Genomic DNA, 27,124 nt, shown 5'->3' on the forward strand with positions numbered 1-27,124 from the left:
AAAGCTTTAAATGGTTTTCACCTCCTAAGCTGCTCTTATTACAAAACCAATAAAAAGGCTTCCAAGAAGCTCCGATTTTTATTTTTCACTTTATTGTTTTGACTTTATGAAGAAATACTTCTGGGACCCTTTGACAACAAAGTGGCCACTGGGGCAATCTATTGACTTTCAATGTCTATTATTAGGTGTGCGTTTTAAATGGCACAGGTTGTCAGAAGGCAATCATTACGCTACAATGTAGCGTTTCTACTTTAATAAACCACCTTGTGAAGACATCCAGTTGGTTTTCCTTTTGTGATATGCCGGTGTGGTCTTAGTAGGGAAATTGCTGCATTTGACGGATGCTAAAAAGGATGTTTCTTGTGTTTCCGATCACAGAGTTTTCATTTAAAGTCTTCCAACAATCAGTTATTTATCATAAACAAGAAATGTGAATGATTTGCAGCCTTTTCCTAGTTTAATTGATAACGCTGCAGTGTCCAACTCCTATAATACAGGGCAAAAAAAAATAATGAAAAAATTGTCTGCCTGTTTCCACCACTAGAGGGGGCTAATCTATGTGCGACATCGATTTAGGACAAAAGGAGCTATGTACAGATCGGCCCTTTAATGGTGGTAACAGATCAAAGTAAGCCCTCTCCAGAAGAAGTTAACATATATTAATAGCCTACCATTGTACAAAGCATGCCCATGATCGGAAAGCATTAAATATTCGCTGCAGATGAGTGGTTTTCACCAAGTTATTAGCGATTTTTAGCTTTATGCTAATGACTTCCTTAATGCCCAACTGGGCGTGTTTTTACTTTTGACCAAGTGGGCGTTGTAAAGAAGTGTATGACACTGACGCAACGATAGGACCAGACAATGAACGAGCGTTTGCTCGTTGATTGGCTGATCGTTGCCCTGTTTACACAGGCCAATTATCGGGGAAGGAGCGTTCTGTGAACACTCGTTTGCCCGATAATTGGCCTGTGTAAAAGGGCCCTTAATGGAGTTGTTCCACTGTTTTTACTTTTTGCTTTGTAAAGGGTAAGGTCTGAGGTGGAAATCTGTGGCATTCACACAACAGAGTGGGCATGCTGAAGATTTGAAAAACTGCAACTTGCCCTTTAATTTCACACATTTTTTTTCCACTACCTGCAGATGTTATTTTAAAAATCCCCATCCACATGTATTGTACTGTAAATTGTCGCAGATTCTGCAATGTCTGAACGTATTCTAAGACTTCTGGACACTTGGAATGTCTTGTAGCCTTTCTAAACATGATTCAACCATCTTAAAAACGGAAGGTGCCAATTCACCCAATGATGATGATACTTTTTATTAAATTGTTACAAATCTGCTATTATTATTATTCTGTCTGTATTACAACATCCAGTTCCGACAGATATTTGTTGAGATATCGGTCTTGTTTTCAATTATTTTTTTGGTTACTGATTTGCTGATATGTTCAGCAATGCAAATAAATATTTGCAGCAGTGAGAACAAATTCCCCATTGAAAAACATTCCATCCTTTGCAAACATCTTGGATTCTAGGTCCCTTTAGGAACAGGTAAAAATCAGACTGCTGGTTGGATGCACAGCATTTGTGGTGTGTGTGGCCAGTTTAGGATTCGTTCACACCTGTGTCTGTGTGTTCCGTTGTTCTGCTCCGTCAGAGGCAATAACAGAAGTGCCGGTTCAGTTGCACCACAGACACTGCCGACGGAACCGGTTGACTTTAATTAGTATCGTCGGGGTGTCCGTGACGTTACCATAGCGCAGCTGTGCGGTTGTCTCTGGTAATCTCTGCTGGATCTGCGACGGGTGCCCCTAACAGAGCCTCCAACACAGATGTGAACGAGGCCTTTTATGGGTGCACCTATTGGACACATTAACCGCAAATTGATAGGATATGCTAAAAATTCGTTCTAGCTGGGGGTGGGGGGAGGGGTCTGAATTCTGGGACCCCCACTGATTGCCAAAGCATTTGTCTCCAGCCCCTCGTTCCTGGTGGGGTGGTGACATACCGGTGCTGATACCGATACAGGCCATATCCAATCCATATGCCATACGTGTGTGCTAGAAAAAGCTGTTTAGGACTGAATAGTCATATGAGGCGATTTAATGCCATGACTTAAAAACAAAAAAAAAAACCGTATGAATAGTTATAGGGGTACTCTGACCAAAATGTTCTTTATCCTGTTTTGTTTTCAGGGTTTCTTCAGCATGAAGGCTTGGTGACAAGATAGTGAGTAATATATATGTATTTTTTTTGTTATTGTTTATCCACAGAGCTGGAGTGGACCGGAAAAGCTTCTCGCCCTAGATGAGCTCATCGACAGTTGTGAACCCACCCAAGTAAAGCATATGATGCAAGTTATTGAGCCCCAGTTTCAACGGGACTTCATTTCTTTACTGCCTAAAGAGGTGAGATCTGTCGGCTGTTATTGGGCACACACCCAGTGCCACCATGTGCCCCTTGTTACTGCGGGTGTGCTAATTATGTTTCATAAAGTCACTTGTGTAGTGTTAATTGGTGTTTAAGGGGAGGCGAGCAGACCGATTTATGTGATGCGTATAGGAAGGCCAACATTAATGTACGCCTATATGCAGAAACCGTATTGAAATGAAGATAAATCCCATATGCTGCTTAAAGCCGGTGTGTCCTGGCCATGGCATGATGTTTAGCTACTTGCTTGTCCATTGATACGAATACGATGGGCAGCTGGCATGTCTGTGTAGATGGTTGCTGTTTTCCAGCATTGCTGCATTGTGGAGCTTTGATTCCTACGATGTATCCTCTCCTCACTACAGCACATTGATCCGCACTGCATTGCAGGCTCCTCGTTCAGCAGCGCCGCTTGTTGTCTGCCCATATTGCATTCATTACGGAGTAAAGGACACGGCACAACTGTATAGCAGCGTCGTTCCTTCATCCTTGGTTCTGCAGGAGCCCGCCATTTCTTAGAGCCGTGGCAGATGAACATGAAAGCTGGCTCTCTTGTAATCTCTTTGTTTAGGTCTGTGTGTCAGTTGATGCCCTCCTCAAAAGAGAATTATTAATGGTGCCAGCAGGCTTTTGATCTTTTGCTTTCTAATGCAGCGCTGTTTATCAGGATACTCCGCATTGAGGACTTGATCTTGAGATCATGTTTAATTGTTAGAAGTTTGACTGTGAAATCTCATTAGAGGCGTTAAGTGTGAATAATTACAGGGTTTTCGTTGTTGATTTTATATTTTAGCACTACAAAATGTTGATGAGCTGATGCTTAGTAACTATAGTATAATAGATTAATATAGGACAACTAGAGCGTTTCCACCTAAACACAAATGTTCCCTTTAAATAGAAGTCCTTGAGTTGTCCTCTTCTGTGCTCCATGATGTCAAATATTAACGGTGTTATTCTTCATACGTATCACGCCCAATGAATCCTGTACAGCGGCTGTATGGTCTCCATGTCCAACCGTACAGGCCCTGTGCCCACGGCTCTTCCTTGAGCATGGCACCTAAGTTATAGTTGTTGTTTCTACTCGAATTCCATCTGTGAATGATCGCTCCGCTTTGATTTTCTATGTAGCAAATCTCCTAGGTTATTTAACAATACTATAGCAGCGGATGCATCTCAGATTTCCTATTCAGAAGTCTGGATGACCACTACTTTTTTTGGTCTATTTAAAGAGGCTCTGTCACCAGATTTTGCAACCCCTATCTGCTATTGCAGCAGATAGGTGCTGCAATGTAGATTACAGTAACGTTTTTATTTTTAAAAAACGAGCATTTTTGGCCAAGTTATGACCATTTTTGTAGTTATGCAAATGAGGCTTGCAAAAGTCCAAGTGGGTGTGTTTAAAAGTAAAAGTCCAAGTGGGCGTGTATTATGTGCGTACATCGGGGCGTTTTTAATACTTTTACTAGCTGGGCGCTCTGAAGAGCACCAGAGGCTACAGTTGATTCTGCAGCAGCATCAGCGTTTGCAGGTAAGATCGACTTACCTGCAAACGCTGATGCTGCTGCAGAATCAACTGTAGCCTCTGGTGCCGATGTGGCCGTCACGATGCAGGACCTGTGAGTGACGTCACAGATCTGCACTGTCAGAAGCTGGGCGTTCTGAAGAGAAGAGGATGTTACTTCTCTTCAGAGCGCCCAGCTAGTAAAAGTATTAAAAACGCCCCGATGTACGCACCTAATACACGCCCACTTGGACTTTTACTTTTAAACACACCCACTTGGACTTTTGCAAGCCTCATTTGCATAACTACAAAAATGGTCATAACTTGGCCAAAAATGCTCGTTTTTTAAAAATAAAAACGTTACTGTAATCTACATTGCAGCGCCTATCTGCTGCAATAGCAGATAGGGGTTGCAAAATCTGGTGACAGAGCCTCTTTAAGGCGGAAATGCTCCTTAATGTTTTCTCTGGTTAAGATATAACATTGGAACACATATATATATATATATTTTTTGCCTTCTATGAGCAACAGGATCCGCTCCACCTGCAGGATTAATGTTCACCGGAAACAACTGACCCAGTGTTTCACACGGAGATAACCTTCTCTTATACTGGACGTTTTTTGTAACCTCTCTTGCACCCTATTTATCACTGTGTCCTTTCTTCCAAAAAACATGTGTCACATTCATTACCGTCCAGACATTGGATATTTGAGGTTGGGCTTTCGTCATAGCACTAGCCCTCCAATGTCTGGTTTATCTTCCGGTTCCTCGGTTTACTACGGTGTTACGTCGCTGGCCTGAAGCAAGGAAGTGATACGGCGTATCTTTGTGACCTTTTCTACATAAAACTCCACCTCACATGGCACATCTCTTTAGGGTTATTTTTCTTCCCCCTTATGTAGATGTAATTCTAGTCTAAGTGAAGTGCCCCCTGTGGTTCCCATTGCATATGTATTGTCTCTGTTTACCACAAATACCCATCTGTAATTATGTGCAAATGTTTTTCAAAGCTACCTTCACCGAAAAGTTTATTTTTAAATACATTTTTTTTTACCCTATGCATTTTAGTCTTGATATCCACGTAAAATGATCATTGTTTAATGGTTGGCATTTTTAAGAAGATTTTCCTGATGCAGTTTAATTTAATCCATTGGAAGATTGTGTTTTTAGAGAACTACACTTAAAAATAAGTCATTTCCGTCCTGGTTTGATGTCTCATTTACTAGAGCCAGCTGTTCGATGCAATCTGGCTCTACACTATATTGCAATACAGAAAGCCATGTACCTACAATTTGGACATATTTAAATAATCAGAGCAGTGGGGGAGGGGCAGGGAAGACGCTACGTAACCAAGGCTGGGTTAAGATCATCATGGGTTAAAAAAACAAAACAAAGGGTGCTCCATACTATTCTGTACTTACACATTCCTATTTAAATACATTGCAAATTAATATTTTATCGTAGTTGCCAGTAGGATGTTAGAAGGGTCATACATGTATAAATCGGGCACATCTATGACTTTTATAATGTCTTCAGGTGCTCATGGGCCAATTAAAATGAGGTTTTCCCAGAATTCTTAATTATAACCTATCCACAGGATAGGTAGTAATAAACTTCTGATCGCTGAGGGCCACACTGCTGGGACCCCTACTGACCATGAGAACGGGGTCCTGAACCTCGAGATCCACCTCATTGCACCCCCCCCCCCCATAGTGAGGAGGAGCTTGAAAGAACTTGCGGCTGAGCATGAGCCCGCCACTCCAATTAGGAGAATGACAAATACAGCCAAGCGCCTCACTGGGCTGTTTCCGTCATTCCTATAAAGTTTGAATGGAGCGGCAGCGCGCATGCTCATTCTCCGCTCCATTCAGTGTCCTCCTTACTGCGGTCGAGCAGTGAGGATGAACGGGAGCTCGGGAACACTGTTCTCACGATCGGTGGGGGTCCCAGTGGTGGGGCCCTCGGCAATCAGAAAATGATCACCTATCCTGTGGATGGGTGGTAATTTATGATTTGGGAGAAATCCTTTTAAAATTTGGGCCTGACTAGACAGTGGCCCGTATGTCTCCATAAAGTCTGATAATCCAGCATTACTATTACATTTCTGGTATTAATGTAGAATGTTCATCTTAAAATCTGTCCGATTTCCTGTACGGCTCAAGAATATTTCTAATCTATGGCAAATTGCTCTATGGCTTTTTCCAGGCATTCCATTATTTACAGTGCTGTGAAGATGTATTTGCCTCTTACCCGGTTTCCTGTATTTTTGCTAATTTGTCACATTTAAATGTTTCAGATCATCCAACTAATTTTCATATAAGATAAAGACAACACGAGTAAAAATAAAATGCAGTTTTTAAATTATCCTTTTATTTATTGAGGATAAAGATTTATTCAAAACCTATATCACCCATGTGAAAAAGTTATTGCCCCCTAAACATAACTGGTTGTGCCACCCTTGGCAGTAAAAACGGCAATCAAACATTTGGGATAACTTGCAATAATTCTTTTACATCATTGTGAAGGGATTTTTTTTCCCCACTCTTCTTACAGCATTGTTTTAATCCAGGTACATTGGAGGGTTTTTGAGCATTACCTTCCCGTTTTAAGGTCTACCTACAGCATCTCAATGGGATTGAAGTCAGGACTTTGACTCAACCGCTCAGAAACATTAGCTTTGTTTCCCTTGAGCCATTCAGAGGTGGAGTTTCCGATGTGCTTCAGATCATTGTTCTGCTGCATAACCCAACTGCGTTTGAGCTTTAGGTCACAGTGGTTTGCACCTTGCAACTCTTCCATAGATGCAATTTTTGCAGTGTTTTTCTTACTGTGGAATGGTGTACATTGACCTCACCTGAGGCAAGTGAGGCCTGCAGTTCTTTAGAGGTTCGTCTAGTGTTCTTTTGTGACCACCTGAATGCGTCATTGATGCGCTCTTGGTAAAATTGTGGTAGGTGGCCACTCATGGGAAGGGTTCACCACTGTTCCAAGTTTTGCTGTTTGTGGATAAAGTTGCTCTCGCTGTGCTTTGCTGGAGTTTCAGAGCCTTAGCAATGGCTTTGTAACCCTTCCCATTCCAATGACTTTGTTTGGCATCTGTATTTGAATCTCATTAGAATGTGGCATCATTTGCTGCTTTTTGGGACCTTCTAAACTGCGTCACATTGGCAGACAGGCTCTATGAAAGTCATGTTTAGATTCAACATGTCTGGCAGAATCCTGTCTGGCTGTGTGTAATGACGGGGTAGGGAGACAGACAGGTGAGCTCTAATCTACCCGCCACTCAGTCCCTGCCTAATTGCAATGACCTGCCCTAGGCGACGGCGTACAACTGGGCGACTGTGCCTACGCTCAATATGTGTACGACAGACAAACAGACAAGGGTACACAAGCTAAGGGAAATGGGGCAGTTGCCCACGGCAACACCGTGAGCAACAGGAGTAGTGAACGAGCCAAGTCAAACCAGGTGTACACGAGGTACCAAATGCAGAGCAGGAGCGTAGTCAGTAAAGCCAGGGTCAAATTGTAGCAGAGGTCAATAATAGCAGGAGCAGCAGAGCCAGGAAACAGGAAAGAATCACAGGCAGAGACGAGCAGGAAATGAGGGTATAAATAGACCGAGGGCGGGAGCTAGAACCATCTGGCCAGGCTGTGATAGGTTCTCCCACTCCTGAGCCTACCAGCCTGAGTGGTAGCAGATCGAGTCACTCTATCAGACCTAGGAGCAGGTGCAGACTGATTAACCACGGGCGACGACACAGAAGCTGTGTCTGGCAGATCCTTTACACTGTGGTTTGTAAAATTGAACCAAATTGTCAATTGAATTTGGTTAACTGGTTCATTTAGTAGCTAAGGGGGCAATACCTTTTTTTTCATAGGGCCAGTTGGGCTGAACAGTATTTTTTCCTTCAATAAATTAAATTGACATTTTACAAGCAGCATTTTATGTTTACTTGGTTGACCTTTGTCTAATATAAAAAGTAATTTGATGATGAAACTTTCAAGTGTGACAAATATGCAAAAATGGAAGTAATTGGGATGGGGCAAAAACTTTTTCACAGTTGTTATTAATACGACTGGTACCTGCATGATATTGCATTTTCTCAACATTTCCTGTAGATTTTTAATTGGTCTTTAAACCTCCATTATTTTTCCAGTTGGCGTTGTATGTTCTTTCATTTCTTGAACCCAAGGATCTACTCCAAGCTGCACAGACTTGTCGGTACTGGCGAATACTAGCCGAAGACAACCTTTTGTGGAGAGAAAAGTGCAAAGAGGACGGTAAGGGCCATTACAGCAATTGATTTTTCTCAATTGTTTGTTTGAGTTCTATATTCTCGCATATATATCCATGAACTTTGCACATGTTTTTCTTTAGGTATTGATGAACCATTGCATATAAAGAGACGAAAAGTATTAAAACCTGGTTTCACACACAGTCCATGGAAAAGTGCTTATATTAGACAACACAGAATTGATACAAACTGGCGACGAGGTGAACTAAAATCCCCAAAGGTAAGCTGAGAAAAAGATGTAATGTGTAAATAAGAGCTGTGGTTTTACCCTTAACACCAGTATGCTGGCATCTAAGCCCAAATTTAAGAAAATTTGGTACTAGCCTTATGTATGGTACCATTTTAAGCCATTTTTTTTTTTTATACGCTCCTTTCTGAAGTCAAGTACTTCTTGTTATATGTAGGAACAAGGTAGAATATTGTGGTCTTTTAAGACCATGCTAAATGGAAGTCGGAATGTTGGTCTTGTAAGACAATTGGCCAGGATCAGAACTTTAACCCCTTAGTGACCAACAATACGCCTTTTCACGTTCGTCACTAAGGGGCCTTAGGCTAGGCTGACGCCTTTTCACGTGAGCCTAGTCTAAGTCCTGCACGGGTCTCCCGTGCAGGCTGGAGCCGGGGCACGGCTGTCTGATGACAGCTGAGCTCCTGCTCCAATGCCCGCAATCGAAGTTTACTTCGATCGTGGCCGTTTAACCCGTTAAATGCCGCCGTCAATAGCGACCGCGGCATTTAACTTTGTTTACAGAGGGAGTGAGCTCCCTCTGTCACCCATCGGCGGCCCGCAAATGCAATCACGGGTCTCCGATGGGGTGTCATGGCAGCCGGGGGCTTGATAAAAGCCCCCAGGTCTGCCCTGGACATATGCCTGTTAGGACGCACCGGAGGCACGTCCTAACAGATTGCCTGTCAGATTTACACTGACAGGCAATAATGCTCTGGTATACGAAGTATACCAGAGCATTATAGCAGCGATCTGAAGATCACATTGTAAAGTCCCCTAGTGGGACTAGTGAAATAAATAATAAATGTGAAATAAAGATTAATAATAAAAATTACAGTAAAAAAATAAATCAGTTTTTTTCCATAAAAAGTGGTTTTATTTAGTAAAAGTGTAAAAAATCAAAGTACTCATATATGGTATCGCCGCAACTGTAATGACTCCATTAATAAAGTTAATATGTAATTTAAACCGCAAGGTGAACACCGTAAAAATAAACGCAAACAACAATGGCGAAATTGCAATTTTTTCCATTGCCCCCCCAAAAAAGTAATAATAAAAATGAATCAATAAGTCCCATGCACCCGAAAACAGTACCAATCAAAACTACGTCTCGTCCCGCAAAAAACAAGCCCAAAAAATCACTACATTGATGGAAAAATAAAAAAGTTACGGCTCTTGGAAAGCAACGATGCAAAAACAAATAATTTTAGTTCAAAAGTGTTTTTATTGTGCAAAAGTCGTAAAACATAAAACACCTCTACACATGTGGTATTGTCGTAATCGTACTGACCCATAGAATAAAGGTAACATGTTATTTACGCACAGTGAACGGCGTCAATTTAAAAAACGCATAGAACAATGGCGGAATTTCAGGTTTTTTTTTATAATCCCCCCAAAAAAAGTTAATAAAAGTTAATAAAATTATATGTACCCAAAAATGGTGCTATTAAAAAGTACAACTAATCCCGCAAAAAACAAGTCCTCATACAGCTATGTAGATGAAAAAATAAAAACGTAATGCCTCTATAGAAAAACGAATAAAATAGCTTGGTCATTAGGCCCTAAAATGGGCTGGTCACTAAGGGGTTAATAGTTGTCAATTAAGATAGAAGCCCTTAGGCCACCTAAGTTAACATAACGTATTTGCAGTACATGTGAGGTCCTTTAATTTTTTTTGACCAGAACCGGATTCAATCCCATTATATGCGAGAAATGAAGCCTTTCCTTTAGAGCTTTCCCTTTTCAGACTTCTGACAAAAATCTGGTTATTTCCATGTGCAATGTATCCATGAGAAAAGTAAATTGGAGATTTAGATCTTGTCATTTTTTCAATACCTATTTTAGATGGAGGTGATGAAAGATCGAATACATAGATGTACACCTTACCAGCTTCATCTTCTTTTCCTAGGTGCTCAAAGGTCATGATGATCATGTTATTACTTGTCTCCAGTTTTGTGGTAACCGAATAGTTAGTGGTTCTGATGATAACACTTTAAAAGTGTGGTCAGCAGTTACGGGAAAGGTAAGTTACTTTGCTTTACTGATGATAACGTTGTTGATTTCATCATTTATATGGGGTTCTATTTTTTTTAATCTTTTCAAAGTAAAACCATAGACTCCAAGGAGTCTGTATTTTGTTCCTTTTCTATATATTTGGATGATACTAGGCATTAATGGAAGTTTGCTTATGGCCCTCCTGAAAGTAACAGTCAAATTGTGTTCAACTTTCCCACTGTTGTTTTGCAGCAGTAGGTAAAGCAGCCTGCCTCAGTACTTTGCTGGAGGGAGGGGCAAAGCAAATCCATTTTTGTGTTTACTGTGTAAGAGGTAGCTAAACTTTTCATGTTTGTAGGGGAGTAGGGTTTTATATTGGCCGGAAACCATAAAATAATAGTTTTCACATGTTCTTGCACAAACCTACATTACATATTTCTGCCTTCTTCATTATGGCAGTTCTCTGAACATAAAGGCCATGGCCATAGTACTTCTTCTACATATTGTTAACACTTTTTCATCAAGCTGCTATTTTTATTTGCCTATAATAATCTGAATCCGTTGCTAATTGATCAGGATCTGCTTGACGGGTGTACTTTCTTCTAACTTTCTAACAGCCTATAGCTCTATTTATTTTAAGACGGCTTGGCTTCCTTGTAAGAAGTGCCTTCACGAGATACTGTGCAGCAACTCCCTGTTGTCCACATTCTTAAGCACAAGCTTTTACCATAAAACGGGGTCTAGATACTTTCATTGGGTGATGTTTTATGATCGCTCCCCTAAATCTAACATCGAAAAACCTTATTGACCAAAGCCAAAATATTCTGTGTCGATCATACACTGGGCCCTATAAATTATATTAGGCACATATGTTTGGCTACAGCTGTATGACATATTGTGTAACACCTACATCAGAAGAATTATAGCACGTGTAGCAGATTTTTACACAACCCAGCCGAACGATAACATGCCACAGTAATAATGGATTTTCTACAGCAACAATTCCATTATGTAACTATATATTGATTTTTTTTTTTTTTTTTTTCTCCCCGATGATACGTTTTTTTCATGGGAAGATTCTCATTCGTATCCTAATCCTTTCAAAATGCAGCAACTTGAAGAGTCCCTGGAAGTATTCAGTTTGCTGCTGGCACCTAAGGCTGTGTTCACATCTGCGTTGGAGGCCCCGTTAGGAGCCTCCGTTGCAAATCCTTCCAAGATCACCGGAAACCATAGCGTAGCATGCTGCGCTATTGTTTCCAGTAAAACTACAAACGCCCCGACGGAACCCATGGTGGTGTCTGTGGTGCAATGAAACCTTGGCTTCCGGTTTTCCCACGTTCTACTCCCCTGACAGAGCAGAACACCGGAAAGCAGCGACGCAGATGTGACTATAACCTAACTTTTTGGATTGTTTCCTTTTTGAAGTTCTTATTGATTTACTACTAACACAAAGAACCAAATGATTTCTCAAAGCAAATATTCATATAAGCATATATTCATTTTTCTACCCCCCTGATGTGTATGCCCTTTTACTTGGGAAAGTGACTCTGGAAAGATACTTGTCTAAAAATCATTTCATATTCTTTATGTTCTACGATGTCTGCTTGATTCAGCCTGACCAAAATGCATTCCTCGAGCAGTGAGCAAAGTCAGGTTTTAATGAAGGTGATAAACGTTGAGTTATTGCTGTCTACACCCTGTCTGGTACATGTAGTGGTGTTACAAATCACCATAAGAGGATTTACAAGTCCAAGGAACAAAGGACGGCCAGGAGACCGTACGGTGTGGTTTCTGCAAATAATATCCGTGTGAGTCACCAGCCCTGCTTATAAATATGTCTGATGATATGTTAATGGTTGGTAGGCTTACATCATCGCTGTAATGTGCGAGTGGGAAGAGCTCACAACCCAGTCTAATGTCAAGTAGGCTTCTGAGGCGGAATGTACTTCATAACAATCTGCAGAAAATAGTTTGACCCGAAGCCAGACTTCTTCACTATAAAAACCTTTTACGCCGGCTAAAGACCTAGAGATTTCCTCCATTGCTTTTTTTTTTTTTCTTTCGTTCTTTCTTTTTTTTTTTTTTCCATTTAGGTTTTTATTATTGTCTGTATTTCAGTTTCTTTCGCTCCCCTAAAGCCAACATCGAAAAACCTTATTGACCAAAGCCAAAATATTCTGTGTCGATCATACACTGGGCTCTATAAATTATATTCGGCATCTGGAAGTGTGCATTACTCATTTTCCACAGCTCCTTAGTGTGTATTACGCACTGCATATTGTATTATGTTGCACATACTATTGTGGCTGCGGCTGTTTTTTGTCATATTTTGTGCTCAAAACGTGGTACATTTTGGCGCATGATGTCACATTTCGTTTTAGTCATATTTATTATAAGAAAAGAACCGGTTTGCACCTCAGATTATTTAAAAATGTCTATAAAGGGACCGGTCTATGTAAACATTTGTGGGGATTTCCTTTTTTTTTTTATAGAATATAAACTGGTCTGTCAGTGTGTTTGGTGTAACTTTTTATAATTGGTCTTTATTTACTTTTTTTTAGATACAGCTGACTTGTATTCTGTATACAGAGCAGCTGTATCTTTTGCTATGACCTTCAATCCGTCAGTCCTGCAGAACTGACCGGTTCAGTGTCAGCGGGTTCTGCGTGTCTCTGGCACGCAGGATCCACCTGCAAACTATCACATCTAAGTTATTAACTTAGATGTGATGGATAACTGGTGGATTCGGCAGGACCCGCTCACACTGAACCAGTCCGTCCCACGGACCTGAAGGGAACAGTGTTTAGCCCTACATACACATATACAGTCTTTTAGTTGGTTTTAGTTACAGATGGTTTCAATTGGTTTTTTTTTTCTATAATGTCTTGTTTTTTAGCTCCTGTATTGCAGCAACTAAAGTTTATACAATCTAAATATGATTCTATATAATTTTTCAGAGGCATTTTCTAAACCAAAATGATCTCATTACAGTGTCTTCGAACGCTGGTTGGACATACGGGTGGAGTCTGGTCATCTCAGATGAGAGATAACATCATTATCAGTGGCTCTACAGACAGAACGTTAAAAGTATGGAATGCAGAGACTGGGGAATGTATACACACCCTTTATGGACATACCTCCACTGTGCGGTGCATGCATCTACATGAAAAAAGGTCAGAACTCCGTACATTTTAACATTTACTAAAACCGTTTACTTAGGCCACATGCACACGACCGTAAAAAACCTCCGTTTTTGTGGACCGCAATTGCGGTCCGCAAAAACGGAGCCATTTACTTTCATTGAACACTGACACCTTTCCGTAGCACTACGGAAGGGTGTCAGTGGCGTGGAAATGTTCCGGGAATTATGGAACATGTCCGTTCTTTCGCATTTTGCGGGCCGTGCTCCCATGAGTCTGGTCATCTCAGATGAGAGATAACATCATTATCAGTGGCTCTACAGACAGAACGTTAAAAGTATGGAATGCAGAGACTGGGGAATGTATACACACCCTTTATGGACATACCTCCACTGTGCGGTGCATGCATCTACATGAAAAAAGGTCAGAACTCCGTACATTTTAACATTTACTAAAACCGTTTACTTAGGCCACATGCACACGACCGTAAAAAACCTCCGTTTTTGTGGACCGCAATTGCGGTCCGCAAAAACGGAGCCATTTACTTTCATTGAACACTGACACCTTTCCGTAGCACTACGGAAGGGTGTCAGTGGCGTGGAAATGTTCCGGGAATTATGGAACATGTCCGTTCTTTCGCATTTTGCGGGCCGTGCTCCCATACTTTGTATGGGAGCATGGCCCGAAAATGCGGCTGTCAGTCAGCGACCGGCCGTGCCCGCAATCGCGGGCCGTGATTGCGGGCACGGTCGTGTGCATGGGGCCTTACTGTACACTATTAAATGCCATATGCTGTATTAGTGGGCTGAGGGCAATAGCTGGAAAGCCTATGGTTATTGCTTAAAGCCATTAAAAATGTACGTTTTATATTAATATTTTATTGAATTCATCTTAAAGGCTTGGCTCATCACAGACTTTGGTGGTTTATTACCAATGTGCGATCAGTGGGTGTCCGACCAATGTGATCCCCGTTGATTGCTGAAAAAGCAGCATGCCACTTAGTATCCAGTCAGCTCCTCTCTGCTATTTCCAGACGGGCACATAAATAGCCATTGAATCATTTTACAAACTGCTGTTCCAATCAACACAAACTAAATTTCGGATAGTCTTATAATTTTGTGTATACAGCTTGTATGGAGACCTATGTGTCTCCATGGTTACAGGCTTCAGACAACCCCTGTATGTAGTCTGATATTGCTGTAATGTTTTACTCCCTTCCATTTGACCCTTGCTAATTTGCAGATAGCAGTAGAGGGTGCAGATTGAAGGGAGTAACACATAACTGCAGGAGCAGACTGCACTCAAGGTTTGTAGTCGGTAACCATGGAGACACATATGTCTGCATAGTAGCTTTATACGCATCCGTAAAAGCTGATTTGTTTTTTTGGTGCAATAAAAAAAAAAAAGTTGCAAAAGTCTACATACCCTTTAAAGTAGAATATTATATGGAGGTTCTCCAGTTCACTAGAAATGTTTGTTTATCCTCCGTCTTAGCCGAACATGTTCCTTCTGTATATTAACACCTGTTTTTTTTGCAATGTTTAGTGTAGAATAAGTGCCCAATTCAGTATTAAGAGTGATATTCAAAACACTGCTTAACCAGTTCAGGTCCGGGCTATTTTGAGCCTTAAAGAGACTCAGGCCACTTATAATGTGGTGACAATCTCCTACATAAGGAGATCAGCGCTATAATGTAGGTGACAGTAATGCTTTTTATTGAAAAAAAAAAAACGATCTGTTTTCACCACTTTATTAGCGATTTTAGATTTATGCTAACGAGTTGCTTAATGCCCAAGTGGGTGTATTTTTACTTTAGACCAAGTGGGCGTTGTACAGAGGAGTGTATGATGCTGACCAATCAGCGTCATGCACTCCTCTCCATTCATTTAGTCAGCGCATAGGGATCCTTTTAGATCCTTATGTGCTGTCTTATACTAACACATTAACAATACTGAAGTGTTTAGACATTCCACGGGATGTCTATTCACAATCTCTGCACTTCGTTACTGTTTCTGTGGTAGTTACAGCAGAGGAAGCGTAATCTCGCGAGATTACGCTGTAGATGACAGGTTACAATGAGATCACGCTTCCTCTGCTGTAACTACCACAGAAACAGTAACGAAGTGCAGAGATTGTCAATAGACATCCCGTGGAATGTCTATTCACTTTCTAAACACTTCAGTATCGTTAATGTTTTAGTATAAGACAGCACATAAGGATCTAGCAGGATCCCTATGCGCTGACTAAATGAATGCAGAGAAGTGTATGATGCTGATTGGTCAGCGTCATACACTCCCCTGTACAACACCCACTTGGTCTAAAGTAAAAATACGCCCACATGGGCATTAAGCAACTCATTAGCATAAAGCTAAAAATCGCTCATGAAGTGGTTTAAAATAGATCGTTTTTTTAAATAAAAAGCATTACTGTCACCTACATTATAACGCCGATCTCCTTATCTAGGAGATAGGGCACTTATAATGTGGTGACAGAGCCTCTTTCAGGACCAGACGCCATTTTTAGCACGCGTTCGTTAAACGGCTGTAACTTTTTTATTTGTCGGGCTAGCGACGTGATTTTTGCGATTGCTTTTTCCATAGACAATGCAGGTTTCTTTTTTTTATATAATTTTTATACACATCCTTTTTGCTATTTTAGAATTTTTATTCTTAAAGTTTGAAAATAATAGTAAAATAATAAGCTTTTTTACTTTTCAGCTATTTTTTTTTGGGTAATTTTGCGATCGTCATTGTCTACCGGAAATGTTATATATTACGTGTCTATATTAGGGTAATTGGGTCCGGGCTAGCGTTACGACAATGATTGGCGGGGGAAACTTTTTTTGGGGTGGGTATTTTCGGTGTATTTATTATTATTTTTTTTAGCACTTTACTTTTATGTATATTTTATTCTTTCTTTCACACCATCTTTCTCCACTGTAACTGGAGCTGCACAGCAGCCCCAGTTACAGGAGAAATCAGCCCTCTCATAGTGACGATTGTCAGTAATAGGGCTGTGCTGGGTCTAGTAAGGCCTAGCAGCAGTCTGTCAGTAACGGCACCTGGCGATCATGTGACCAGTCACATGAACACCGGGACCAATAGAGACAACGGCGCGGCCGCTGCCTCTATTCCTATAGACCGCGTTCATTGAGCGCTGTGTAAAAGAGATCGGAGAAGACAGAAGCAGCGAAAGCTGCTTCTATCTTGTCCTCGGCAGTCACTGACAGCCGGAGGCCCGACATTCAGCTGCCCGATCGCTCGGGCAGCAAGTTAAAACCTGCACCATAAAAAGTCTATGGCGCGGGTTTTAAGAACCCTGACCGCTGGCCGTAAAAACACAGCCAGCGGTTGGGAACCAGTTAAGGCCTCATGCACACATCCTTCACCGTTTTCACGTCCGTTTAAAACTGGTCCGTTGTGAAATCCGTGTGGTTTGCGTGTCACTCAGCGCCCATTCCGTTCCCTTCTAAACCAGATGTTGTGCTTCCGTTTTAAACCGTCCGTTAAAATCCATAGCACCCTGAAGAAAATAACTGAAGTGTGCATGAGGCCTAACTCCTAACATATTTTTTTTTTCCTAAATCCCATCCACAGGGTAGTAAGTGGGTCACGAGATGCCACCCTTCGAGTCTGGGATATAGAGACTGGGCAGTGCTTACACGTTCTTATGGGGCATGTAGCAGCTGTCCGCTGTGTTCAGTATGATGGACGGAGAGTGGTTAGCGGGGCCTATGATTTCATGGTGAAAGTCTGGGATCCAGAGACCGAAACCTGTTTACACACACTGCAAGGCCATACAAACCGAGTCTATTCGTTACAGGTAAGAACTATTCTTTGTCGAAATGTTTAGATTTTATTCCTGCTTTTGCATTTTGTAAAAACAAGAGTTAGCCGGCCTAAATGTACCGGAAATTGTGTGTGTCTGCAAAAAGATATTTTAGGGCTGCATGGGTTTTATTATATGTATGTAGGTCAAATGCCATTCTGATTTGTATTTACTTTGCTCATAGCTCATTACGCTGTGCCCGTGGCATCAGACTCCTTGCTCTCTTTATTCCGTCTGCAGAAATGCCCTCTGGTTATAGGGAACATCTGATTTCTTGAAGTGATTGGCTGGACCATTGTAGGTCACTGATTATCTGCCTTATTTCCATCATATTACTGTACAATCGTTACTTGTGACCTAATTAAGTTTTACATTCTGAAGAACCTTTTTGCGTCATAAATAATGTTTGGATTTTTGTGTTTGGTATAATGACATGAAGGGTAGTCCTCCATGTGTCATACAGGGTGACTAAACTTATGTAAAATAAGAATGTGTGTTGGGAGGAATTCCTTATACTAATCCTTCCAGAATCTACAGAAGGATTGTGCTTCATTTCCATTATATGGCTTATTTTAACCATTTTATCCAGTTTCCTAAATGGAAATACGTTTACTGATGCCACCGAGACCTGTCAAAAGATGCCATTGAGATGAGTTCTCATTAAAGGGATACGAACACCCTGTAAAGCGTCTCAACCCCTGCTGAGTTAGTCTTTTCATCGGTACTCTAGTGGAAGCGCCGAGCTTTACAGGAATTGTCTAAAATGGTCAGAAACTAGTGTCAAAATGGTCCAGGTGTTTTTTACAGAGGTGCCAGTGTCCCTGCATTTTGGTAAATTAGGGGTCCAGGCTCAAGATGCCCACCCACCTATTGCATCTGTTTGGTCTACTAATGTATTAATTTGAAGCTATCAGACTGAACATGTTTCCTATCTATAGGCAGCATGTTATGGATCAGAAGGAGAAGAGCATATTGATATGTTATGTGCAAAAAGGTTCAGAATAAGTTCTATAAATCCCTACTCACTATGGGCTATATAGAGTCCAGTAGGCGGTCTCAATCATTGATTGACAGCCTTCCCTGTGTGAGTGTGAATAGATGAAATCACTGAGTAGGACCGCCCGCTGGACTCTTAAGCTAGGAAAAGCAGGAATATAAATCCTTAAATTACAGGTTATTCTGAGCCTTTTTCCACACCGCTATATATGAATCTGCTCAGCTCCTCCTGCTCGAATATCCTGCTGCCTACAGGTCGGACTGCATGTTTTAGGTGACCGGCTCTCTTTAACCCCTTCCCGACATTTGCCGTACATGTACGTCATGGAAAGTAGTGACTTCCCGCATCTTGCCGTACATGTACGCCAAATGTTTGGGACCGGCTCAGAAGCTGAGCCGGTCCCATCATCACCGGATCTCAGCTGTATCTTACAGCTGACATCCGGCTGTAACGGCGGGGACCGAAATTAGCTTCGATCCCCGCCATTAACCCCTTAAGTGCAGCGCTCAAACGCGATCGCTGCACTTAAGGTGTTTGCAGCTCATCGGAACCCCAGTAATGAAATTGCCGGGGTTCCGGTGGCTGCAATGGCAACGGGAGGCCTAATACTGGCCTCCCGGTCTGCCTAGCACCGAAGCCGGTCAAGATCCGCCCGGCGGCGGAGCCTGATCGGCTTCCGTAGCTGTCGGCAAGATGGCGCCGGGTCAGGAGCTGATCCGGCGTCATCAGCGGTGGAAGTCAGCTGTACTGTACAGCTGACATCCACCTGTAACGGCAGGAACCGGAGCTAGCTCCGATCCCTGCCATTAACCCCTTCGATGCAGCAATCGAAAGCGATTGCTGCATCGTAGCGGTTACTAGCAGATCGCCAGCCCTGACAGGCAATCGGGACTGGCGACTGCTGTTATGGCAACAGGAGACACAATGGTCTCCTGCTCTGCCATTACGGAAGCCGATTTAGGCCCCGCCGGGAGGCGAAGCCTAATCGGCTTGCTGTCAGTGAATGACTGACAGATCTAATACATTGCACTACATAGGTAGTGCAATGTATTAGAAAAAAAAAAATCTGACCGTTGGAACTTCAAGTCCCCTAGTGGGACTTGAGAAAAAGTGTAAAAAAAGTATAAAAAAGTGTAAAAAAAAGTGCACAAAATAAAAGTTTGAAAACAGTAAAAGTTTCAAGTATCAAATAAAACACAATCCCCCTTTTACTCTTATCAAGTCCTTTATTATTGAAAAATAATAATAAACCATATGTATTTGGTATCGCCACGACCGTAACGACCGGAGGTATCAAAATATTATATTATTTATTGCACGCGGTGAACAGCGTAAAAAAAACCGTAAAAAACGTTACCAGAGTTTCTGTTTTTTGGTCACTTTGCCCTACAAATATTAGAATAAAAAGTGATCAAAAAGTCGCACGTATCCAAAAATGGTACCTATAAAAACTATAGCTCGTCCCGCAAAAAACAAGCCCTCATACACCTCCGTCGACAAAAAAATTAAAAAGTTATGGTTCTCACAACTTGGCGACAGAAAAAATACATTCTTTTTACAAAAGTAATTTTATTGTGCAAAAAGTTGTAAAACATAAAAAGTTCTATAAATTAGGTATCGCCGGAATCGTACGGACCCGCAGAATAAAGTTAACATGTAATTTATAACGCATGGTGAACGCTGTATAAAAAAAACGAAAAAAAGCTGTGCCAGAATTGCATTTTTTTGTTTACCTGGCATCCCAAAAAATAGGATAAAAGGTGATCAAAAAGTCGCATGTACCCCAAAATGGTACCAATAATGACTACAGCTCGTCCCGCAACAAACCAGCCCTCATACCGCTACGTCTATGAAAAATAAAATTAGTTATGGCTCCAATAAGTCAGGAAATAAAAAAATATGCAGTTGTGCCCGAGGGGAACATTTCTTCTGTTTGAAGAGGCGATTTTTCAAGGACCTAAAATTAGGGAACCAGGAAAGGGAGGGCCCAAACATATCCGCTGGAAGCGACGGTGCCCGTATTATACCAGGACAACACTTCACAGCAAAATTTCCCAAACTACAAAGGCGCGGAATGTGGACCAAAAGGGGGATAAGAAATGACACCATTTATCAGTGCGACACCGGCCTGTGCGGAAAGGATTGCTTCACAGCGTAACACACATCTATGGATTATTTTATTGTTTTTTTTTACCCCGTTATTATACCACCTGACTATGCCCCTTATATACTCCGCCCGGCTTACATATGCCCTACATTATAAACGGAAACACCAGTAAGACTCCAAACAAAACTACTACCAAGCAAAATCCACGCTCCAAAAGCCAAATGGCGTTTCCTCCCATCTGAACCCTACAGCGTGCCCAAACAGCAGTTTCCTTCCACATATATGGCATCGTCATACCCGGGAGAACCCTTTTAGCAATTTTTGGGGTGTGTGTCTCCAGTGGCATAAGCTGGGCACGACATATTTGCCACTGAATGGCATATCTAGGGAAAAATATAAATTTTTAATTTGCACCATCCACAGCGCATTCATTTATGGAAAAGATCTGTGGGGTGAAAATGCTCACTACACCCCTTAATAAATGCCTTGAGGGGTGCAGTTTCCATAGTGGGGTCACTTTCCAGGGGTTTATTTTTATTATTTCACATCTGAGCCTCTGCAGTTGTGAACCAATACTTTGTAAATCGCCAAATTAGGCCTCAATTTTACATGGTACGCTTTCACTCCTGAGCCTGGTCGACTGTCCAGGCAAGAGATTAGGGCCACAAGTAGGGTGTTTCTAAAACCAGGAAACCCAGCATAATAATTAGAGAGCTGTCTCGTTATGGTGGCACAAGCTGGGCACCACATATTGTCCACATATCTGTGGAAAAAATCCCATTTTCACTCTGCAACATCGAGTTCACACTAATTTCTACAAAACACCTGCAGGGTTAACATGCTCACTACACCCGTAGGTAAAAGCATTGAGGGGTGTAGTTTCCAAAATGGGGTCACTTCTGGGGGGTTTCCACTGTTTTGGGCCCACAGGCGCCCAGAAACCAATCCAGAAACATCTGCACTCCAAATGGCGGTCCTTCCCTTCTGAGCCCTGCCGTGTGCCCAAACAGCAGTTTATGACCACATATGGGGTATTGCCGTACTCGGTAGAAATTGCTTTACAAATGTTGGGTTCTTTTTTTCCTTTATTTGTTGCGAAAATGAAAAAATTTGCGCTAAAGCTACGTCTTATTGAAGAAAAAGGATTGTTTTTATTTTCACTGCCCAATTCTAATAAATTCTATGAAACATCTGTGGGGTCAAAATGCTCACTACGCCCCTAGATGAATTCCTCAAGAGGTGTAGTTTCCTAAATGGAGTCCCTTTTTGGGCGTTTTCATTGTTTTTTCCCCTCAGGGGCTTTGCAAATGTGACATGGCCGCCGCAAACCATTCCTGCTCAATGTGATCTCCAAAAGCCAAATAGCGCTCTTTCCCTTCTCAGCCCTGCCGTGTCTCCAAACAACCGTTTATTACCACATGTGGGGCATTGTTTTACTCGGGAGAGATTGGTTTACAACTTTTACGGTGCTTTTTCTCCTTCAGTCCTTGTGGAAATGAGAAAAAATTAGCTAAACCTACATTTTCTTTGAAAAAATTTAGATTGTCATTTTCAGGGACTATTTCCAATAATTTATGCAAAAAACCTGTTGGGTCAAAACGCTCACTATACCCCTAGATAATTTCCTCAATGGGCGTAGTTTCCGAAATGGGGTCACTTGTGGGGGGTTTCCACTGTTTTGTCCCCTCAGGGGCTTTGTAAATGTGACATGGCCTCCACAAACCATTCCTGCTAAACTTGAGCTCCAAAAGCCAAATAGCGCTCTTTCCCTTCTCAGCCTCGCCGTGTCTCCAAACAACCGGTTATTACCACATGTGGGGTATTGTTTTACTTGGGAGAAATTGCTTTACAAATTTTACGGTGCTTTTTCTCCTTTAGTCTTTGTGAAAATGAGAAAAAAAATCGCTAAACCTACATTTTCTTTGAAGAAATGTTGATTTTAATTTTCACGGCCTACTTCTAATAATTTCTGTAAAAAAGCTGTGCGGTCAAAATGCTCACTGTACCCCTAGATAATTTCCTTGAGGTGTGTAGTTTCCCAGATGGGGTCACTTTTGGGGGATTTTGACTGTTTTGGCACCGCAAGAGCCCTTCAAACCTGACATGGTGCCTAAAATTTATTCTAACAAAAATAAGGCCCCAAAATCCACCAGGTGCTCCTTTGCTTCTGAGGCCGGTGCTTCATTCCAGTAGCACGCTACGGCCACATGTGGGATATTTCCTAAAACTGCAGAAACTGGGCAACAAATATTGAGTTGCATTTCTCTGGTAAAACCTTCTGTGTTATAAAAAAAATTGTACTAAAAATTTATTTCTGCAAAAAAATATGAAATTTGTAAAATTCACCTCTACATTGCTTTAATTCCTGTGACATGTGTAAAGGGTTAAGACATTTTCTAAATGCTGTTTTGAATACTTTGAGGGGTGAAGTTTTTAAAATGGGGTGACTTTTTGGGGGTTTCTAATATATAAGGCCCTCAAAGCCACTTCACAACTGAACTGGCCCCTGTAAAAATGGCCTTTTGAAATTTTCTTGAAAATGTGAGAAATTGCTGCTAAAGTTCTAAGCCTTGTGAGGTCATAGAAAAATAAAAGGATGTTCAAAAAACGATGCCAATCTAAAGTAGACATATGTGTGATGTTAATTAGAAACAATTTTGGGTGGTATAACTGCCTGTCTTACAAGCAGATACATTTAAATTGAGAAAAATGCTAATTTTTGCAATTTTTCGCTACATTTTGGTGTTTTTCACAATTAAATACTGAACATATCGAGCAAATTTTGCCAGTAACATAAAGTCCAATGTGTCACGAGAAAACAATCTCAGAATCGCTTGGATAGGTGAAAGCATTCCGGAGTTATTACCACATAAAGTGACACATGTCAGATTTGAAAAATGAGGCTCGGTCAGGAAGGTCAAAAGTGGCTAAAGAGGGAAGGGGTTAAAGTTCAGCTAAGCTAGTTGGAGGCTGCGTTGTCATCAGATGTACGGTCCTTTCTTGGAATCTTGTTTAACTATGTTCTTTTCATGGCAGTTTGATGGCATCCATGTTGTCAGTGGATCTTTGGATACCTCAATCAGAGTTTGGGATGTGGAAACTGGGAATTGCATCCACACTCTTACCGGGCACCAGTCATTAACCAGTGGAATGGAACTAAAGGACAACATTCTGGTCTCTGGAAACGCAGATTCTACTGTTAAAATATGGGACATTAAGACCGGACAGTGTTTACAAACATTGCAAGGTAATGAAAACTTCCGCATTCCCACCCAAGCAATTGTCTAAACGGTCTCCTCTCGATATGACGTAAACCACGCGCCAGGCGCTGCATGTGACGCGTTCTGTCAGCGGAAATAACTATGATGGCTGATCAGTTGCCGCTTTCACGATCCTTATTGAATATTAACGTAGCCGCTTTCTGCTTGTATTTAGCCATACGAGGTGCCACCTTCAATTCACAAAGCGAAACAGGTTAATATATTAAATCTATAAAATAACCATTTGTGTTTGGAGATGTCAAATCTGTTCATGCTCTAGATAACACCGTGATCAGCGTCTGCCGTGAAACCTGCATTAACATAGTTTAGATTTACATACCAGATGCTTTGAATAAAATAATTTAAAAGTGCAATAGAAATAGTTTGTTTTGGTTCAGAAAGAGAACGTTTGCATGGAAATAAAAAGCTCCATTGTCCTCTGCGCTTTCTGGAATTTATTCTTCGGACAGGAAATACTAACCATTCCACTCACTTTATTTATTTGACTAAACCACCTCCGAGCCTAGTTAAAGGGATTGTCCCGGATTAGAAAAAAAAAAGTTTACCCTCCCCCCCTCCCCATAAACAGCGCCTCATCTGTCCATAGACTATGTCTGGCATTGCAGTTTATCCCCATTCAAGTAAATGGCGCTTAACTGCAATCTTGGACAATCCCTTTAAGGCATAGGGTCTTGTAAGATGCTAGTAAGTCCTGAGTAATTGCAAGGATTTATTTTTTGATATGTAATTCTTATTATTATTTTTTTTTTAAGGTGTGCTAGCTAGATTTACCAGTACGGTAATGGAGCATTTTTTTATTTTGGTATATGGCCCTGCAGTGCTTACATTTTTCTCGTACTTCTACTTTTTGGAATCTAAAACCTGTTTCATGTTAATAGGGTCAGATCTGCATTTCCCATTCATTATTTGGGATTGATGTGTTTTCTTTATTTCTAGACATTTTTTCTATGCACCAAACAGAGCCCTGACCCCATAAACCCATGGACCCTGGGAAGGCTAGTAGTAGATTTTCATTACTGTAAGCATCCCATAGGAATTGGTGGAGCCCGAGCTCATGGGACGACCACCACCAATTCTAGCTTCTGATATGCTGACACGCGAGCAGATGTAGTGAGCTGGATTTTCCATTTGGCCTATGATTGAATTCTATAGTGGTTGTTTTAACCTTTTTTATATTGGATCATAAAAGCATTAACCTGTTGAACTTATTTTTTTTCCGTAGGTCCCAATAAACATCAAAGCGCTGTGACTTGTTTACAGTTCAACAAGAATTTTGTAATAACCAGCTCAGATGATGGGACTGTAAAACTATGGGACTTGAAAACGGGGGAATTTATTCGGAACCTAGTCACATTAGAAAGTGGAGGAAGTGGAGGTGTTGTGTGGCGAATTCGAGCCTCCAACACAAAGCTTGTGTGTGCTGTTGGAAGCAGAAATGGGACTGAGGAGACAAAGCTGCTGGTGCTGGACTTTGATGTGGACATGAAGTGAAGGCTGGGGAAATTCATTTGTCCAAATTTCTGGACTGCATAATTCCCCATTTTTTTTCTGCCTCCCACTTTCTAACCCAGTCCTTCCCTCCAAAAATATCCATTGGCCTTGGTGAAACAGGATCTAGTCTTGGGACAACATATTGCGAAGACCTACGCATGGTGGATGAGAAGACATCTTGTCACAAAATGACTTCCCATTTTGATGTGGGCTACCTTTTTCTTTTGCAAAAAGGAGGACTCTCAAAATGAAACCAGGTGCAATTCTTTCTAGCAGTCTCCAATTGGTCACAGGGCAGCCCGGTAGTCTTTGAGATTAGCTGGGCTGTCCGAAAAGCTAGACCCTAATTAAACTCTTCACAAATTACTGGTTGACTTCAAAAGAGAGCAGCTGCAACAAAGTCATTTTCTGGTTTTTGAAATGCTGAAAAACATAACTGTGAATTGTTTTTTGTTTTTTTTTGTACAGTTTTATCACTTTTTTTTTGCTGACTATTGCCAATGTCAATCAATCACAGTATTAGCCTCTGTTTCTCTACTTATTGTTGCTTCCATCTACATGTTTCAATGCATATGTTGCTCTGGGGTGACAAGCCTGTCTTTACGTTCTCAGATGGATCTAAATCTTGATGCTGGTGCTAGCAAGTAGGTCTTTTATAAATGGGATTGTTGTCCCACTGCTGTACTGTATTCCCAGTGGCCAAACATATTTATGCTGCTAAATGAAAGGAGAGAAAAAAAAAAAAGCAAATTTTTTTTTTTTTAATTATTATTATTTTTACTGCTGTGACGTTTTAGTCCCAGACTGAATTCCAAATTTCTTCTAGTTTGGATACAGAAAAAAATGACTTTTTGCCACTGAAAATTGAATCCACTGTGCCTCTAAGAGGCCGAAAGTGGGACAGTTTCAGACAATTAAGAGTGAAGTTTGCTTGCAAAGAAAAAATGAAAAGATTTGAGTGTGTAAAGCTTATTTTTCTTGTTTTTGGGCAAAATGTAAACACATTCCTTAGAACAGAGGTGTTGTAGCCTGTTCTTTTGGGAACTTTTTGTTGTGAGGCTGTGGTGAATGTTAAAAAAGAAATAAAAAAAAATGACATAACACAACTGACAAAAACAAAACAACTGATCGGACTCAATAAACGACAGTATTTTGGGGGGAAACTGCTGTTACAGTTAAACTGGGCAAGTTGACAAATGAAGCAAAAGGCAAGAGATTTTTTTGTTTTTGTTTTTTTTTGCAGTGCGAGCTTCACGTGCAAATATAATACCATTTACAATTGTCAAATAATTTGCCTCATGTTCCAAGAGTCACAACTCAAGCTGAACTGTGAAAAGTGGTTTAACACTGTATCCTATGCGACCTTTTGAAAACAAAAAAAAATTCTTAGACTTTTTTTTTTTTTTTCCGTTCCTCCTCATTCTATATTTTTGTTTTCTTATTTATAGTCTGGTTTTAAAATAATCAGATTCCATTTTGTTCATTTTACAGTTCTGTAACAACATGATGTGATGGAGGAAAACAATGTTTAAAGGGATTGTGTCTATGGTTTGATTCACTTAGAAATTTTATTTTCTTATAACTTAAGTGCAATAAAATGTGTTTTTTTTCATGTTACAGACTTTTATTGGTGCTTTTTTTAAATATCATGTTAAATTCGATTTGGAAATGATCAGTGCATTTTAATAGTGTTTACTTGCAGAGAGGGTTATTTATAAAATCTGTCCTGATTGTAATAAATCTGCTAGAATAGCGTATGGCATATTGATGTAAGACCTGGCCAATGAAGCGACCCGCTCTGTGTGTCCAAATACCAGAACAGCTTTA

General features: G+C 41.0%; 1 protein-coding gene across 4 annotated transcripts in view; it reads left to right on the top strand.

The window, feature by feature from the left end:
• The window catches only part of FBXW7 (F-box and WD repeat domain containing 7), a 184,250-nt gene extending 157,336 nt beyond the window's left edge, over nucleotides 1–26,914 (top strand). For 2 of the 4 annotated variants that reach the window (XM_075860349.1, XM_075860350.1), the window contains exons 6-10: nucleotides 2,276–2,410; nucleotides 8,092–8,215; nucleotides 8,313–8,449; nucleotides 10,365–10,478; nucleotides 13,445–13,678. In XM_075860349.1, the coding sequence (XP_075716464.1) occupies nucleotides 2,276–2,410; nucleotides 8,092–8,215; nucleotides 8,313–8,449; nucleotides 10,365–10,478; nucleotides 13,445–13,648 (714 nt within the window). In that variant the 3' untranslated portion in view covers nucleotides 13,649–13,678. Of the gene's footprint in view, nucleotides 1–2,197; nucleotides 2,411–8,091; nucleotides 8,216–8,312; nucleotides 8,450–10,364; nucleotides 10,479–13,444; nucleotides 13,679–17,189; nucleotides 17,416–23,561; nucleotides 23,773–25,028 lie in introns of those variants that run through there. The other 2 variants (XM_075860352.1, XM_075860351.1) reach the window with 2 other exon arrangements.
• Nucleotides 26,915–27,124: the final 210 nt, after the last annotated feature.

This window comes from Rhinoderma darwinii, chromosome 1, assembly GCF_050947455.1.
Source record: "Rhinoderma darwinii isolate aRhiDar2 chromosome 1, aRhiDar2.hap1, whole genome shotgun sequence".
Lineage (NCBI taxonomy): Eukaryota > Metazoa > Chordata > Amphibia > Anura > Rhinodermatidae > Rhinoderma > Rhinoderma darwinii.